This window comes from Meles meles, chromosome 2 (genome assembly GCF_922984935.1).
Source record: "Meles meles chromosome 2, mMelMel3.1 paternal haplotype, whole genome shotgun sequence".
In the NCBI taxonomy this organism is placed as follows: Eukaryota; Metazoa; Chordata; class Mammalia; order Carnivora; family Mustelidae; genus Meles; species Meles meles.
In genome coordinates this window covers 92927302-92944580 of record NC_060067.1, presented here as the reverse complement: position 1 = coordinate 92944580, position 17279 = coordinate 92927302, and the positions used below count along the sequence as shown (strand labels likewise).

General features: G+C 37.0%; 1 protein-coding gene across 3 annotated transcripts in view; it reads left to right on the top strand.

The window, feature by feature from the left end:
* Positions 1-17279, top strand: part of NDST3 (N-deacetylase and N-sulfotransferase 3) — a 187476-nt gene that overhangs the window by 166831 nt on the left and 3366 nt on the right. For 2 of the 3 annotated variants that reach the window (XM_045986881.1, XM_045986891.1), the window contains exon 13: positions 8126-8228. In XM_045986881.1, coding sequence (XP_045842837.1) covers positions 8126-8228 — 103 coding nt within the window. Of the gene's footprint in view, positions 1-4501; positions 4603-8125; positions 8229-17279 lie in introns of those variants that run through there. The other variant, XM_045986899.1, reaches the window with a different exon arrangement.

The window sequence follows — 17279 nt, the reverse complement described above, 5'->3', positions numbered from 1 at the left end:
AGGATAACACAAGAGAAGCATTAGGATTTAAGGAGGTACTCACTCTCAGGTCCATGCAAATGCCTGAGCAGGGGTGCCTCCTGAATTTTTGCACCTCACGTCCCTCTCTTACCTTTCCTTAATCCTGACTTTGGACTCCATTTAGCGTTTTAAATAAGACCTCCATCTTACTTTCTCCACTGTTATGGTCAGCAATCAAATTTCTGAGGGTTATTTTTGTTCCTATTTCACACCCCTAGAGCAAGTGGAAGATACTGAGTTGGATGGTCCATGGACCTGACCCCCACTATAACACTTTCTTTTTTAATTTTAGGGTCATAGACTGAACCTTAAAGAAACTGAAAAGGACTGTTACGGAATTCTTTCATTGTATTTCTCATTATAAAAATCACTTCTATAGATCAACTGATTTTCTCTTTTCATTGTGTGTGTCATCATATAGCAAGTTAGATGCCGTGAGAGGCAGGAGGATTCTTTTACCTTTTAGCATCCCTTACAACAAAGCTTGGCAGAAAAACATCAAATACTGCTTATGTCTTAAACAAATCATATATAGAGACATATGTAAGAAAGACGTTTTGGTATGGAGGACAAAGGAACTTGGGTTTTGAGCCTCCTTCCCAAGAGCCATTTACTTTGTTATTACTATTAACCCTCTGACTTCTGTGTTTTTATACTACGAGTACTGTTAGAGCTTTGTAGAGCTTAGTTCAAGTACTAACACAGACTCCACTCGCCTTAGGTATTTAACTTTCAGCTTGACCTTAAAGAAACCTGAGTGATTGTAGTTTGCAGTTAGAAATTCAAGTCCTCTTTGCTTTATAACTTTTTTAAGTATCTCTCAGAAAAGAACGCTTTTATTTTCTAAACAGTTTTCTATCTCAAGTTGGTTTATCTTTGGGTCTCTTTTATAGAGCATATAGCAAAGCACTGTATTTCAGAAAAAAAGAAGTGAAAATATATATTCATTATAAAGACATAATCTCCGTTTTTTATAGAATGGTCCTTGACCTGCATGCTGTGTTATTTGTCCCCTTTGTGTCCAGCTCAGTGGCAAGCTTTTAATTCACCACCACTGCCGAGAAAAGGGAGTGTAAACTTAAAAGAAGTAGTATCAAAGGAATGTACTATATACAAAGAACTGTGGATCACTTTGCACCCGGGATGTATCTGGCTGAAATTGCCTGTTATATGCCGCTCTAGCCTGGTATGGGGCTCAGTGGGTAAAGCAGCAAGATAAGATATGTGTAGTCTCTGAAACCACAGCCTCTCGCCCTACAGGGCTGCCCAAGCTCTCACCCTGCTGATAGAGATAATATACAACTATTCAGTTTCTTTTTAGATTTTCTTGTCAGTCATCAGTTGGCCTTAAACACATCAGCCCTGGAACTACTGTAGAATATTTGGAATTCCAGGTCATTGTCTTAGGTCTGAATTGATGCATATCCTCCTTCACCAAGCCCTTTGCAGTTCTGAATCCTGCCCTGATCATTTAGTTACTCTTGCTAAAGTAACTATACTGATAAGTTTTTTCTCATCAAGGATGAGAGGGAGTCAAATAAAATGTGTGTTCTCAGGAATGTAATTTATTGCTTCATATTTTTTCTGCTAGTGGTAGTGAAGACTATCTCTTTAGTACTTAAAAAGTACTAAAAAGAAATAATTAAAATCCTCTAAGAATGTACTGAACTGCAAACAGAGATATGAATTCTCAACTAACGACATAAATCCAGGGTTTTTTTCCGCACAGAAGAATAAGTGAATGAAACTAGGTCTACACAAAGATTTTACTATACAGTCTTGGCATGAAAAAGTACTCCAATTTAAACACACTATAAACTGATTCTCTTCAATATAAAAACAGTTCCAATTTCAAAACTATTTTCAAGAAAAATGGCAGTAAGTTTCTATTGTAAGAGTATTCCTTATTCCTTTCTGCAATTGCTAAAAAAAAGTATTCAAGACTTCCAAATTTCATGCAATTATTGGATAGTCTGTGATATCTTAACATGAATTAGTACTGGCATAATGAATTTTAAATGACATTGAATATGTAAAAAAAATCTGATTTTCTTGGTCAGAATGGATGTGATTTAAATAAGCAGAAAAGTTTTAAACAATATGAAAGTTTTAACAATATAAATGATTCATATAAATCAATTAAGGAAATGAGTATTTTACAATTCTTGTTCAATATAACCTTCATGCTTAAAGTGTAAATAGGACTGACATACTCAAACTATTTTAGCTTTCATGTTATATGTTACATAGTGTTTTAGGCTAATCATTTGAGAGAAACCAGCAAAAATCATGTTTAGCGTGGAATTGTGCTAATTTGTATAAACTAATTTATGAAAAATATAAACTTTTTATTTTTCCATGAACTATGAACCCACAGTTATACATAGCCATCTATGACCATGACAAGAGGTTTCATATGCGGAAATACTGGTTAAACACCTAAACCTGACATCTTTATTTCTCAGTCAGTTAACTTGTTTGTTAACACAGATGAAAATGGATTGAGTTATATGAATTTTTAATACAAATTTCCTGTGAAACTTCAATAAATGAACAGTAAGAATTTGAAGGCCAGGGGCTGGATAAAGATCATGGGTTTGTTTTGTTTTGTTCTGTGGGTAGCTTAACTAAGTCATAAAAAATCAAAGCTGCTTCAGAATTCAAGAAGGTCTTCAATTGTGTCTCATCCCACTTCCCCTAGCAACCAAATTTCTATTGCTGAGGAAGACTTTCCTATCCCATTCTAGATGAGTTTGAGTAAAAAGGTGCCACATTAAAACTTTTTTCAGTAGCAAAAAAAAGTAGCCATAGTAGCTAAAATCTGTTGGTTCCCTGGACGACCCATGAAAGAAGCACTTAGCAATGGTAAGTAGTGAAAAAGATAGTGTGCCCCAATTTCTTATGATTAATTTGTTTTAAAAGTGGTTATAACATTTGAAAATCAATATACATATATATATTCTGCATTTCTATGTTTACATATATCTCTTCCTACCAACAGTAGATGTGATAGGTACTATTAGCTCCATTTTTCAGCTAAAAAAGAAACAAAAACAAAAATGAAAACAGGCACAGAAAAACTCAGCCAAAAGTCACTCAGCAAATAAATTGAGGAGTCAGGACTAAAACTCCATCAGCCCACTGGACTGTGCTACCAATCTATTAAGCTCTTTAGGTTGGCACAACATGTTAGAACCAGAGAAAAACAATACTATAAACTGTGACTAATGAATAGTATACCAACAGGAAGTATTTTCTTTAAAAGACTTAAACTTTAAAATGAGCTTTTTAAATTGTCTCAGGCTTTCTTATAAAAAGAATCCATCTTCAGACACACGATCACTTGGCATCATAAATGTGCGATCATGGTGATATGCAAATTAAAATCACACTGAAATACAACTAGAATGGCTATAATCCAAAAGACAATGCCAAATGTTAGCCAAAATGTGGAGAAACTGGAACCCTCATATGTTGCAGATGAAAATGTATAATATATGGCCACTATGGAAAAGCAATTTTGCATTCTCTTAAAAATTAAACAGGGGCTTACAAATATTGCCACTCCCAAGAGAAATGAAAACCTGTGTCCAATAAATACTTGTTCAAAGAAGCATTATTAATAATAGCCAGAAACTGATAACCGCATGGTGGGAACCACACGTGATTCCTACTCTGTTGGACTCTACTTCATAAATTTAAATTAACAGTTTATCATCTCATTGTCTGCCCTGTGATTTTTTTTTTAAGACTCATGCTTAGTCAATGTTCTCTAACATTGTGACTGTATGCTATTGATACTGCTTTTAGAATGCTCTTATGAAGTGAGGAAATCTATGTGTTTGAAATGACCAAAAAAAATTATAAATAAGTAAATGAATGAATGAATGCCAAAAACTGGAACTGACCCAAATGTCCATCACCTGGTAAATGGATTAACAAAATCTGGCATATCCACCCCAGCCAAAAAAAAAAAAAAAAAAAAGAGGGGGGGTGTCCAGAAAAGACAAAGACTCAAAGCAGATCAGTGATAGCCTGGGCCTGGAGGTAAGAGCAGGGATTGCTTCCAGTGGGCTCTAAGGAATTTGGGGGGATTATGGAAGTGTTCTAATACTGGATAGTGGTGATAGTTATACAACTATATAAACTTGCTACAAATCACCTAATTGTATACTTAAGATGGGTGTTCTAAGTAAATTATACCTTAAAAAAATTGTTACAAATAAAACAGGTATCAGCAAAGTGGTTCACTAAATCATAAAAGCAAATTTGTGGAGAGGGAACTGATTTAGAAAACAAAAACAAACAAAAACTAACTTCCGTATTTGTTCCATATTAGTGACACCTGAATGATGGTGTTTTGATTCTGAAATTTACCATCACTGTTTGCAACTCACTATTCTCCCATGGAAATGTTATTTCAATCTAAAGGTATTTTAAACATACTTGAACTTCTAAGTATAATCTGAATATTCCCTAGGATTCACCTGCCCAAATGTTACCAGTTGGAAGCTGAATCATTGGAGAATTTCAATTGTCCCTGCCTACAAGTCTCTTCCAGTTATTTCTAGACATCTCCAGGTGATATTCTATAGAAACTTAAGAACCAATCCATTCTTTTTTTTTTTTTTTAAGATTTTATTTATTTACTTGAGAGAGAGCATGCACAGTTGGGGGGGTGGGGCAGAGAGAGAGGGAGAAGCACAATGCTTGCTGAGCAGGGAGCCAAATGCAGGGCTCCATTCCAGGACTCCAGGATCATGACCTGAGCCAAAGGCAGATGCTCAACAGACTGAGCCATCCAGGTGCCCCCACCTTTTTAAGGTTTTATTTATTTGATTGAGAGAAGAACCAATTCATTCTTGTTTTAGCCTTATTCAACAAGATTCTATTCAATGACTATTATGTGCAAGACTCTGGATACAATGATAAAGGATCTCATATGATAAAGTAAACAACACAAAAAATTTCCCCCAAAAGGTTCACTTCCTGAAGTCCTCTAAAGGAGGTCCTCGCCATGACTACTGAGTGCCTACACAAAGAAAGGTTTCTTACTGTCTCACCAGATACCAGTGGTACCAAGGGTAATCTTAAGAGAAACACTGGTAATATTCTAAACAGATACAGGGAGATCTTTCTCTATTTCATGTCAAGCTTCTTCACCTGAACTCTGAAATCGCATTGCTGATGTCTTCCAACTCATAATGTCAACATCAATCCCTTCACCTCTAGCTCAAGTCACCTAGAAAATAAACATGATCACCCTTCTGCCTTCCTCTCCTTTTCCACTCCAACACACTTATGCCATTGCCTGTGAGCTTATGCATACAGATGCCTGGGCTACATGCCAGCCACACATACACATACATACTTTTTCTCAATAAAGCCCACGTGACAGCCTGCTGCATGACATGTAACCAATGAACAGAGATGAAAGAAAAACCCATTTTTATTTTGATTCTCAATTATATTATGTCTGAAGTTCAGTGTCTCTTAAGAAAACATCATTCTGTCAGAAGGCTTCTCATTTTAACATAAGGCCTCTGGATGTTCCAGAGATGGATGATGTATAGTTAGAATATTACAAAAAAAAAAAAAAATAGTTGGTCTGGATTCTAAATTTTGATCACTTAAATACATAAAACTGGCCAGAATTCAATTGTAGAAGTTGCTAAGGACAAAATGTTTATGAAAAATACTATATCGAGAGCAGACTTCCAGACTTCCATTGTGTCATATTAGAGCTTTCCAGATTTCATGTACAGATTATTTAAATAATGTTAAATGCGTTTTTTTCTTGTACCTCTGAGTGTGGGACTACTTTATTCAGTTTTCTTACTGATTCAAACAAGAATATAAGTAACATGAAGACATAGCATGTTGTGTCTTGATCTCTTACAGCTGTGTCAGTAATCATGAGAATTGGGCTTTGCCTAAGTGGGATGTGGATAATCCTTTAGTGTCTCTAATATCCAAACCAGTATAGAGGCAGAAGTCTAGGTGTGCATTCTTTTCATACAACTATGTTATAAGCTCCACAAGATTAGCTACGTAAAGACTATCTTCCACATCCATACATATACACATACATTCAATCACAGTGTCATTTTAAATCAGCTCTACTGAAATAAAATTCATATATAATAAAATCTACCAATTTTAACTGTACAGACTGATGAATTTTGACAAAGGGTTACAGTTGTATATACCACCACAATCAAGACACAGAACATTTCCATTTACCCAAAAAGTTTCTTCATGCTCCTTTGCAGTCAATCCTTCCCCTCTCACTCCCAACCCCCAGCAACCACTCATTTACTTTCTTTCATTTAGCATAATGCTTTCAAATTGTTATACCTTGATAGGTCCTTTCCATTCCTATACACATTTTAGAATCATTTTTACAATTCCTACAAATTCCATTGGAGTTTTGATTGGAATTACACTGAATCTATAGATAAATTTGGAGAGAGCTGATACTTTAAAAATATTTATTGTTTTGATCTGTGAACATGGTTTAACCCTCTTTGTTTATGTCTTCTACAGTTTCTCTTAACAATGTTTTATAGTTTTCAGTGTCAGATCTTGCAAATATTTTGTTAAATTTTTCCCTAGGTATTTCACATTTTTAGGCTAACTTAAATGTGTTATTTCAGTTGCCAATTGTTCACTGCTCACACTATAATTTTAAGAAAAAGTCAGAAACAGTATTTTTAGTAATGTGGATTTAAAAACAAAATGAAAAAGTAAGCCCAAGTGATAATTTTTTCTAATGAAGAAGAAAGGCAATAGAATTATCAAATTACAAAAGCAATGTGAAAGAATTATCATCGCTGACTCTTACTTTTGTTTTTATATTCAAGCATGGGAATTACTCTTTATTCATAATGAATAATAATATAAAATATAACCAGAGACCAGTGAAGAAGAAAAGACACTGGACTTAGAGTAAGGAGGCCTAGATTTAAGTCATGACCCAGGTATGGAAAAAATATATAGTCCAAGAGAAATAAACCTTGACAAACATTTCCTTCTTTTTCATTTTTTTATTCAGCTAACATTTAGTGATCATTGAAGAGCCAAAAACATGTTGTTAAGTGCCATAAAATGGGAAGAATCCTGTACTCCATATCATTAAGGGACTTTAATGAAAACTCAAAAGGAAAAAGAATTACATAAAATATTTTGGTAAACTGGGACACCTAGGTGGCTCAGTCAGTTGAGCGTCCAACTCTTGGCTTTGGCTCAGGTCATGATCTCATGGTTATGAGATAGGGCCCACCTTCAGCTCCATGCTCAGCACTGAGTCTGCTTGAGATTCTCTCCCTCTGACCCTCCCCCTGCTTACTCTGGCTCTCTCTCAAATAAATAAATAAAATCTTAAAAAAATATATTTTGGCAAACTAAAATATAAGTTTAGATGCTAACTAACTGGAATTAAAATTAAAATGTAAGAAAATATTAAATAATGAACAAATAAAACCATGTGGAAGATTAAAAATAAATAAAATATAAATTTAATGTGCTACTATTATTTTGATTATAGTTATGCCATGAAAATCCACATTTATAGGTACTGTGACTTTAATACAGAGCTCATACCAAAATAAGAAAGGGGCTATGGAAAAAAATTAAGTGGATGACAGCTGAAGAATCCTAAAATTAATCACTCCATGGCATATCAAACACTTTTTCTTCTATTATTCTGTAATTGTATGGTATAAATTCTACCTCAGTCCATAGATATGGATGAAACCTGACTTGTCCTTTTTAAACCCTACAAAGGAAAAGAACAGACTTGAAATTCATAAAACTTTTTCCTTCCAGATGAAGGAGGTAGGCTTATTAATTTCTATTAATAGAAGACCTTCTGCTGACAATTTTTCTATTAGGAATCTGGCAAACGTACAAATATGACAGATGGACTAAGAATTCAGAAGTATGCCAAAATAGTTTATGCAAAGTGACTTAGTCAAAAAATATGCCAGTTTCTCTGGTTATAGATTAAGATCCAAAAATATATTCATGGTTTTGGTCATTATAACTTATAAATTGCTTGAAAAATACTTTTTTGTGTTTTGTGTTTTTAATTTTTTTTTTTTAGGTTTGATTCTCATAAAGGTTTCTGGTGTCAGTTATTGGAAGAAGGTAAAACAAAATGCCTGGGAAAGAGCAAAGGAAGAAAATACCCTCCAATGGATCCTGATGTAAGTATAAAGCTTATAAATACGAACTAAATAAGCAAACAAATAATATCTATTTTCTTATAAAAGTGGTTAAAATAAAAAATTAGCCCTTCTAAAAATTACAAGTGATATGTGGATTTCAGTGTATCCAGGTTGTTTATTTGGATTTAATACACAATGATACACATCAAGCAGGAATAAAGGAAAACAACAGAATTTTCTATTTTGAAGCAGAACATAGAAGGCAACATCTGATTACAAAAAAAATGATACATTCATAGAAATTTTAGCACAAAAAATGTTAATTTAAACTAAGACAGGAAATACATCAACTGGAAATTGAAAACAGTACCAAAAGATTTCTGTTTTTTCCCCCATTAAGTCATGCTATAGTAGTAAATGTGGTCTGCATAATACTATTTCTTTGACAGTTTTCTTTGGATGATTATTAAAATTTACTTTTGAGCACTATAAAAATAATCCTTACACATTAATAGAAACTCAAGGGCAATTTCCATGGTATTTCAAGAAAGTAATATAAAATACATCATTTTCATTTATGTCCAGGCTATTTCTCTATTTATTAAACTAAAATGTTTAAAAGACATTGTAGAACATCTTTCTTAGCATGTTATTTTACTCCTATCAAACAGAGACATAATGAGACATAATATTAGATTTTGTGGTAGAGAAAGATAAGAAAAACAACTTTTAGAATATCAGTACTTCCATACTGATACTCCAGAAATGTTACTGTGTAATACATTCCAAGGGTTTCTTTTTTTTTCCATTTTATTTATTTTTTCAGCATAACAGTATTCATTCTTTTTGCACAACACCCAGTGCTCCATGCAAAACGTGCCCTCCCCATTATCCACCACCTGTTCCCCCAACCTCCCACCCCTGACCCTTCAAAACCCTCAGGTTGTTTTTCAGAGTCCATAGTCTCTTATGGTTTGCCTCCCCTTCCAAATTTTTTTTTTTAATAAACATATAATGTATTTTTATCCCCAGGGGTACAGGTCTGTGAATCTCCAGGTTTACACACTTCACAGCACTCACCATAGCACTTACCCTCCCCAATGTCCATAGCCCCTTCCCCCTCTCCCAATCCCACCTCCCCCCAGCAAGCCCCAGTTTGTTTTGTGAGATTAAGAGTCATTTATGGTTTGTCTCCCTCCCAATCCTATCTTGTTTCATTTATTCTTCTCCTATCCCCCTACCCCCCCCCCCCATGTTGCTTCTCCATGTCCTCATATCAGGGAGATCATATGATAGTTGTCTTTCTCCGATTGACTTATTTCACTAAGCATGATACCCTCTAGTTCCATCCACGTCGTCACAAATGGCATGATTTCATTTCTTTTGATGGCTGCATAATATTCCATTGTGTATATATACCACATCTTCTTTATCCATTCATCTGTTGATGGACATCTAGGTTCTTTCCATAGTTTGGCTATTGTAGACATTGCTGCTATAAACATTCGGGTACACGTGCCCCTTCGGATCACTATGTTTGTATCTTTAGGGTAAATACCCAGTAGTGCAATTGCTGGGTCATAGGGTAGTTCTATTTTCAACATTTTGAGGAACCTCCATGCTGTTTTCCAGAGTGGTTGCACCAGCTTGCATTCCCACCAACAGTGGAGGAGGGTTCCCCTTTCTCCGCATCCTCGCCAGCATCTGTCATTTCCTGACTTGTTAATTTTAGCCATTCTGACTGGTGTGAGGTGATATCTCATTGTGGTTTTGATTTGTATTTCCCTGATGCCGAGTGATGTGGAGCACTTCTTCATGTGTCTGTTGGCCATCTGGATGTCTTCTTTGCAGAAATGTCTGTTCATGTCCTCTGCCCATTTCTTGATTGGATTGTTTGTTCTTTGGGTGTTGAGTTTGCTAAGTTCCTTATAGATTTTGGATACTAGCCCTTTTTCTGATATGTCGTTTGCAAATATCTTCTCCCATTCTGTCAGTTGTCTTTTGGTTTTGTTAACTGTTTCCTTTGCTGTGCAAAAGCTTTTGATCTTGATGAAATCCCAATAGTTCATTTTTGCCCTTGCTTCCCTTGTCTTTGCCGTAGTTCCTAGGAAGATGTTGCTACGGCTGAGGTCGAAGAGGTTGCTGCCTGCATTCTCCTCAAGGATTTTGATGGATTCCTTTCTCACATTGAGGTCCTTCATCCATTTGGAGTCTATTTTCGTGTGTGGTGTAAGGAAGTGGTCCAATTTCATTTTTCTGCATGTGGCTGTCCAATTTTCCCAGCACCATTTATTGAAGAGGCTGTCTTTTTTCCATTGGACATTCTTTCCTGCTTTGTCGAAGATTAGTTGACCATAGAGTTGAGGGTCGATTTCTGGGCTCTCTATTCTGTTCCATTGATCTATGTGTCTGTTTTTGTGCCAGTACCATGCTGTCTTGATGATGACAGCTTTCTAATAGAGCTTGAAGTCCGGAATTGTGATGCCACCAACTTTGGCTTTGTTCTTCAATATTCCTTTGGCTATTCGAGGTCTTTTCTGGTTCCATATAAATTTGAGGATTATTTGTTCCATTTCTTTGAAAAAAATGGATGGTATTTTGATAGGGATTGCATTAAATGTGTAGATTGCTTTAGGTAGCATAGACATTTTCACAATATTTATTCTTCCAATCCAGGAGCATGGAACATTTTTCCATTTGTGTCTTCCTCAATTTCTTTAATGAGTACTTTATAATTTTCTGTGTATAGATTCTTAGTCTCTTTGGTTAGATTTATTCCTAGGTATCTTATAGTTTTGGGTACAATTGTAAATGGGATTGACTCCTTAATTTCTCTTTCTTCAGTCTTGTTGTTGGTGTACAGAAATGCAACTGATTTCTGTGCATTGATTTTATATCCTGACACTTTACTGAATTCCTGTACAAGTTCTAGCAGTTTTGGAGTGGAGTCTTTTGGCTTCTCCACATATAGTATCATATCATCTGCGAAGAGTGATAGTTTGACTTCTTCTTTACCAATTTAGATGCCTTTAATTTCTTTTTGTTGTCTGATTGCTGAGGCTAGGACTTCTAGTACTATGTTGAATAGCAGTGGTGATAATGGACATCCCTGCCGTGTTCCTGACCTTAACGGAAAAGCTTTCAGTTTTTCTCCATTGAGAATGATATTTGCGGTGGGTTTTTCATAGATGGCTTTGATAATATTGAGGTATGTGCCCTCTATCCCCACACTTTGAAGAGTTTTGATCAGGAAGGGATGCTGTACTTTGTCAAATGCTTTTTCAGCATCTATTGAGAGTATCATATGGTTCTTGTTCTTTCTTTTATTAATGTGTTCTATCACATTGATTGATTTGCGGATGTTGAACCAACCCTGCAGCCCTGGAATAAATCCCACTTGATCGTGGTGAATAATCCTTTTAACGTACTGTTGAATCCTATTGGCTAGTATTTTGGCAAGAATTTTTGCGTCTGTGTTCATCAAGGATATTGGTCTGTAGTTCTCTTTTTTGGTGGGATCCTTGTCTGGTTTTGGGATCAAGGTGATGCTGGCCTCATAAAATGAGTTTGGAAGTTTTCCTTCCATTTCTATTTTTTGGAACAGTTTCAGGAGAATAGGAATTAGTTCTTCTTTAAATGTTTGGTAGAATTCCCCTGGGAAGCCGTCTGGCCCTGGGCTTTTGTTTGTGTGGAGATTTTTGATGACTGTTTCAATCTCGTTACTGGTTATGGGCCTGTTCAGGTTTTCTATTTCTTCCTGGTTCAGTTGTGGTAGTTTATATGTCTCTAGGAATGCATCCATTTCTTCCAGATTGTCAAATTTGTTGGCGTAGAGTTGCTCATAGTATGTTCTTATAATTGTCTGTATTTCTTTGGTGTTAGTTGTGATCTCTCCTCTTTCATTCATGATTTTATTTATTTCGGTCCTTTCTCTTTTCTTTTTGATGAGTCTGGCCAGGGGTTTATCAATCTTATTGATTCTTTCAAAGAACCAGCTCCTAGTTTCATTGATTTTTTCTATTGTTTTTTTGGTTTCTATTTCATTGATTTCTGCTCTGATCTTTATGATTTCTCTTCTCCTGCTGGGTTTAGGGTTTCTTTCTTGTTCTTTCTCCAACAACTTTACGTGTAGGGTTAGGTTGTGTACTTGAGACCTTTCTTGTTTCTTGAGAAAGGCTTGTAGCGCTATATATTTTCCTCTCAGGACTGCCTTTGCTGTGTCCCACAGATTTTGAACTGTTGTGTTTTCATTATCATTTGTTTCCATGAATTTTTTCAATTCTTCTTTAATTTTCTGGTTAACCCATTCATTCTTTAGAAGGATGCTGTTTAGTCTCCATGTATTTGGGTTCTTTCCAGCTTTCCTCTTGTGATTGAGTTCTAGCTTCAGAGCATTGTGGTCTGAAAATATGCAGGGAATAATCCTAATCTTTTGATACCGGTTGAGACCTGATTTGTGACCCAGGATGTGATCTATTCTGGAGAAGGTTCCATGTGCACTAGAGAAGAATGTGTATTCTGTTGCTTTGGGATGAAATGTTCTGAATATATCTGTGATGTCCATCTGGTCCAGTGTGTCATTTAAGGCCTTTATTTCCTTGTTGATCTTTGGCTTGGATGATCTGTCCATTTCAGTGAGGGGAGTGTTAAAGTCCCCTACTATTATTGTATTATTATTGTGTTTCTTTGATTTTGTTATTAATTGGTTGATATAGTTGGCTGCTCCCACGTTAGGGGCATAGATATTTAAAATTGTTAGATCTTCTTGTTGGACAGACCCTTTGAGTAGGATATAGTGTCCTTCCTCATCTCTTATTATAGTCTTTGGCTTGAAATCTAATTGATCTGATATAAGGATTGCCACCCCAGCTTTCTTCTGATGCCCATTAGCATGGTAAATTGTTTTCCACCCCCTCACTTTAAATCTGGAGGTGTCTTCGCGTCTAAAATGAGTTTCTTGTAGGCAACATACTGATGGGTTTTGTTTTTTTATCCATTCTGATACCCTGTGTCTTTTGATTGGGGCATTTAGCCCATTAACATTCAGGGTAACTATTGAGAGGTATGTATTTAGTGCCATTATTAGCCTGTAAGGTGACTGTTACTGTATATTGTCTCTGTACCTTTCTGATCTACTACTTTTAGGCTCTCTCTTTGCTTAGAGGACCCCTTTCAATATTTCCTGTAGAGCTGGTTTGGTGTTTGCAAATTCTTTCAGTTTTTGTTTGTCCTGGAAGCTTTTTATCTCTCCTTCTATTTTCAATGATAGCCTAGCTGGATAGAGTATTCTTGGCTGCATGTTTTTCTCGTTTAGTGCTCTGAATATATCATGCCAGCTCTTTCTGGCCTGCCAGGTCTCTGTGGATAAGTCTGCCGCCAATCTAATATTTTTACCATTGTATGTTACAGACTTCTTTTCTCGGGCTGCTTTCAGGATTTTCTCTTTGTCACTAAGACTTGTAAATTTTACTATTAGGTGACGGGGTGTGGACCTATTCTTGTTGACTTTGAGGGGGGTTCTCTGCATCTCCTGGATTTTGATGCTTGTTCCCTTTGCCATATTAGGGAAATTCTCTCCAATGATTCTCTCCAATAGACCTTCTGCTCCCCTCTCTGTTTCTTCTTCTTCTGGAATCCCAATTATTCTAATGTTGTTTCGTCTTATGGTGTCACTTATCTCTCGAATTCTCCCCTCATTGTCCAGTAGCTGTTTGTCCCTCTTTTGCTCGGCTTCCTTATTCTCTGTCATTTGGTCTTCTATATCACTAATTCTTTCTTCTGCCTCATTTATCCTAGCAGTGAGAGCCTCCATTTTTTATTGCACCTCATTAATAGCTTTTTTGATTTCAACTTGGTTAGATTTTGGTTCTTTAATTTCTCCAGAAAGGGCTTTAATATCTCCAGAGAGGGTTTCTCTAATATCTTCCATGTCTTTTTCGAGCCCGGCTAGAATGTTCAGAATCGTCATTCTGAACTCTTGATCTGACATATTACCAATGTCTGTGTTGATTAAGTCCCTAGCCTTCAGTACTGTCTCTTGTTCTTTTGTTTGTGGTGATTTTTTCCGCCTTGTCATTTTGTCCAGATAAGAGGATATGAAGGAGCAAATAAACTACTAAAAGGGTGGCAAAGACCCCGGAAAAATGCGCTGTAACCAAATCAGAAGAGACCCCTAATTGTGGGGGGGAGAAAGGGGATAAAAACAGGTTCTGAAAAAAAAAGAAAAAAAAGGGAAAAAAAGAGAAAAATTTAAAAAATAAAACAAATAAAAAAATATAAAAAAGAAAGAAAAATATATATATTTAGATGAACTAGTCAAAAAACGTTAAAAAAGAAAAGGGTAAAAGTTTTAAAAAATTTAGCAGAAGAAGAAAAAAGAAAAAAGAAAAAAAATTGAAAAAAGAAAAAAAAAATTGAAGTAGCCACAAGACTAAAGAATCATGGGGAGAAAGCCATGAGTTCCGTGCTTTGCTTTCTCCTCCTCTGGAATTGCTCTGCTGTCTTAGGAATTGAACCTGCTTTCTCCTTGATAGATGAACTTCGTCCTGGCTGGATATTTTGTTGATCTTCTGGGGGAGGGGCCTGTTGTAGTGACTCTCAAGTGTCTTTGCCCGAGGCGGGATTGCACCGCCCTTACCGGCAGCCGGACTAAGTAATCGGCTTCGCTTTTGGGAGCTTCTGTTCCCTGAACGCTTTCCGTAGAGTTCCGGAGGACGGGAATGAAAATGGCGGCCTCCCAGTCTCCGGGCCGGAGGAGCCGAGAGCCTGGGGCCCCACTCCTCAGTGCGCTCCCAGAGGACAGCACCCAATCATTCCCGTATCCCCAGCCTCTAGCCACGCTCCAAGCCCACCCAGCCCGCGACCAGTTCAAGGTAACCCCAAGCTGAGAGTTCAGTCCTCGGCTCTGTCTCTGCAGCCGGCTTCTCCGTTCTAATACCTGCGAGCTCTCCGACACTCTGACACCCCCGATCCTTCTGTGACCCTGCGGGGCCTGGGGCCACACTGACCCCGCGTGGGCTTTACCCTGGTTTAGCCTCTGGAGCAATGTCCCTCAGTGGAACAGACTTTTAAAAGTCCTGATTTTGTGCTCTGTTGCTCCGCCGCTTGCTGGGAGCCGGCCCCTCCCCCCGCGGTCTATCTTCCCGTCGTTTTAGATTCACTTCTCCGCCAGTCCTACCTTTCAGAAAGTGGTTGATTTTCTGTTTCTAGAGTTGCTGTTCTTCTTCTCTTCGCTCTCCCGTTGGATTTGTAGGTGTTTGCAATGTTTAGATAAGCTATCGAGCTGATCTCCTGCTACCTGATGTAGTCTCAGGCTGCTACTTCTCCGCCATCTTGACTCTTCCTCCCCAAGGGTTTATTAATTCACACTTCTGACACCAAATTTGCATTTCATACCAACCAAGCATGCAAATTTCTACAGATACCAACTAAGTGCCCTACAGTTTAACTCAATTGTGACACTAACCAGTATAGACTCCACAGGTAAAGGGCTTACTACCATAGGCCTGCCCTCCCTTCAGACTCTAGAAGCAAGTAACAGGTTCCTAGGTTACTTACTTCTGTCCAAAGTGGCTATAAATCAAGGGTTCTCATGACCCCTTCCTCAGGTTTTAAAATTTGCTATAACAGTTCAGAGAACTCAGGGAAACACTTTATTTTCTATTATTATAAAAGATAAAAAATGAATAACCAGAGTAAGAGGCACACAGAACAAGGTCCAGAGGGGTGCTAAAGCACAGGAGCTTCTGTCTCTGTAGAGTTTGTGGTGTGCCACCCTCCTGGCACACGGATGCATTTACAAACCCTGACATTCTCCAGAGTCTTCACTTCAGGTTTTTGTGGGGGTCCCATTAACTTGGCATGATTGATTAAATCACCTGCCATTAGTCATTACCTCAATCCCCAGTCTCTCTTCCCATCTTTGGAGGTCAAATGGTAGGGCTGAGAGTTTCCAACCTCTAATATTATGTTTGGTTCCTAGAGCAACTACCACCCCACCCCCTCCATCTGACATTATCTGTGTTCCCACCAAGAGTCACCTCATTAGCATAAACTTGGGTATGGTTTAAAAGGGCTTATTATGAATAACAAAACACACTCCTTTCACCCCTATCACTGCAGGGGGGAAAAAAATGGTTTTAGAAGCTCTGTGCCAGGAACCTGAGATGAAAACCAAATACATATATTTCTTATTATGTCACAATATCAAGTATATACTGGGCGTAGAGTGGTTGATTTTATGCAAATAGAGACCAGAGAGAAGGCAAGAGTAAAGATGGCTTCTTAAAGACAACAGAAACACGAATGTGAGAATGTTTGAGAGGAGGCAGTATTATCACGTTGCTTGCTTCTCCCCCTATTACAGAAAAATGCCAGCACCCAACTCACCAAAACATCATAGAATGCATTTAATCCAGGTAAATTAAGAAAGTTGTTGGCCTACTCTTACTTTTACTTTGTTTAAGAAAATAACAGTGTAGAAGAAAAAAAACTGACATTCTAAATTAATACCACTAAATCAAGGGGCACCTGTGTGGCTCAGTGGGTTAAAGCCTCTGCCTTCAGCTTAGGTCATGATCTCAGGGTCCTGGAATTGAGACCTGCATCGGGCTCTCTGCTCAGCAGGGAATCTGCTTCTCCTTCTCTCTCTGCCTGCCTCTCTGCCTACTTGTGATCTCTCTCTCTCTCTCTCTCTCTCTCTGTCAAATAAATAAATAAATAAAAATCTTTAAAAAAAAAAACAACTAAAGCTAATATCTCTCCAAATCAAAAGTCTGTAATAGATTCTTTAATTTAATAATAGGCCAATAAATAACCTGATATTGAAGGTGTTATATGATTCCTTCTTTTTATACTTTTATATTATAAATGTATATATTATCTCCTCTTATTACATTATTTTACATGAGTTTGTATGAAATAGTCAGATTACATTGACATACATTCGCATATATCCTATCTGTGGTTTTATCATCTAAAATACCCCCCTTCTGAATGACTGTGAGATAACAATTTATGTTCAATAAATTTTGCATACCACAAAGTTGTATCCTAGTAACTTTTGGCCTAAACATACTAGACTCCAAAATA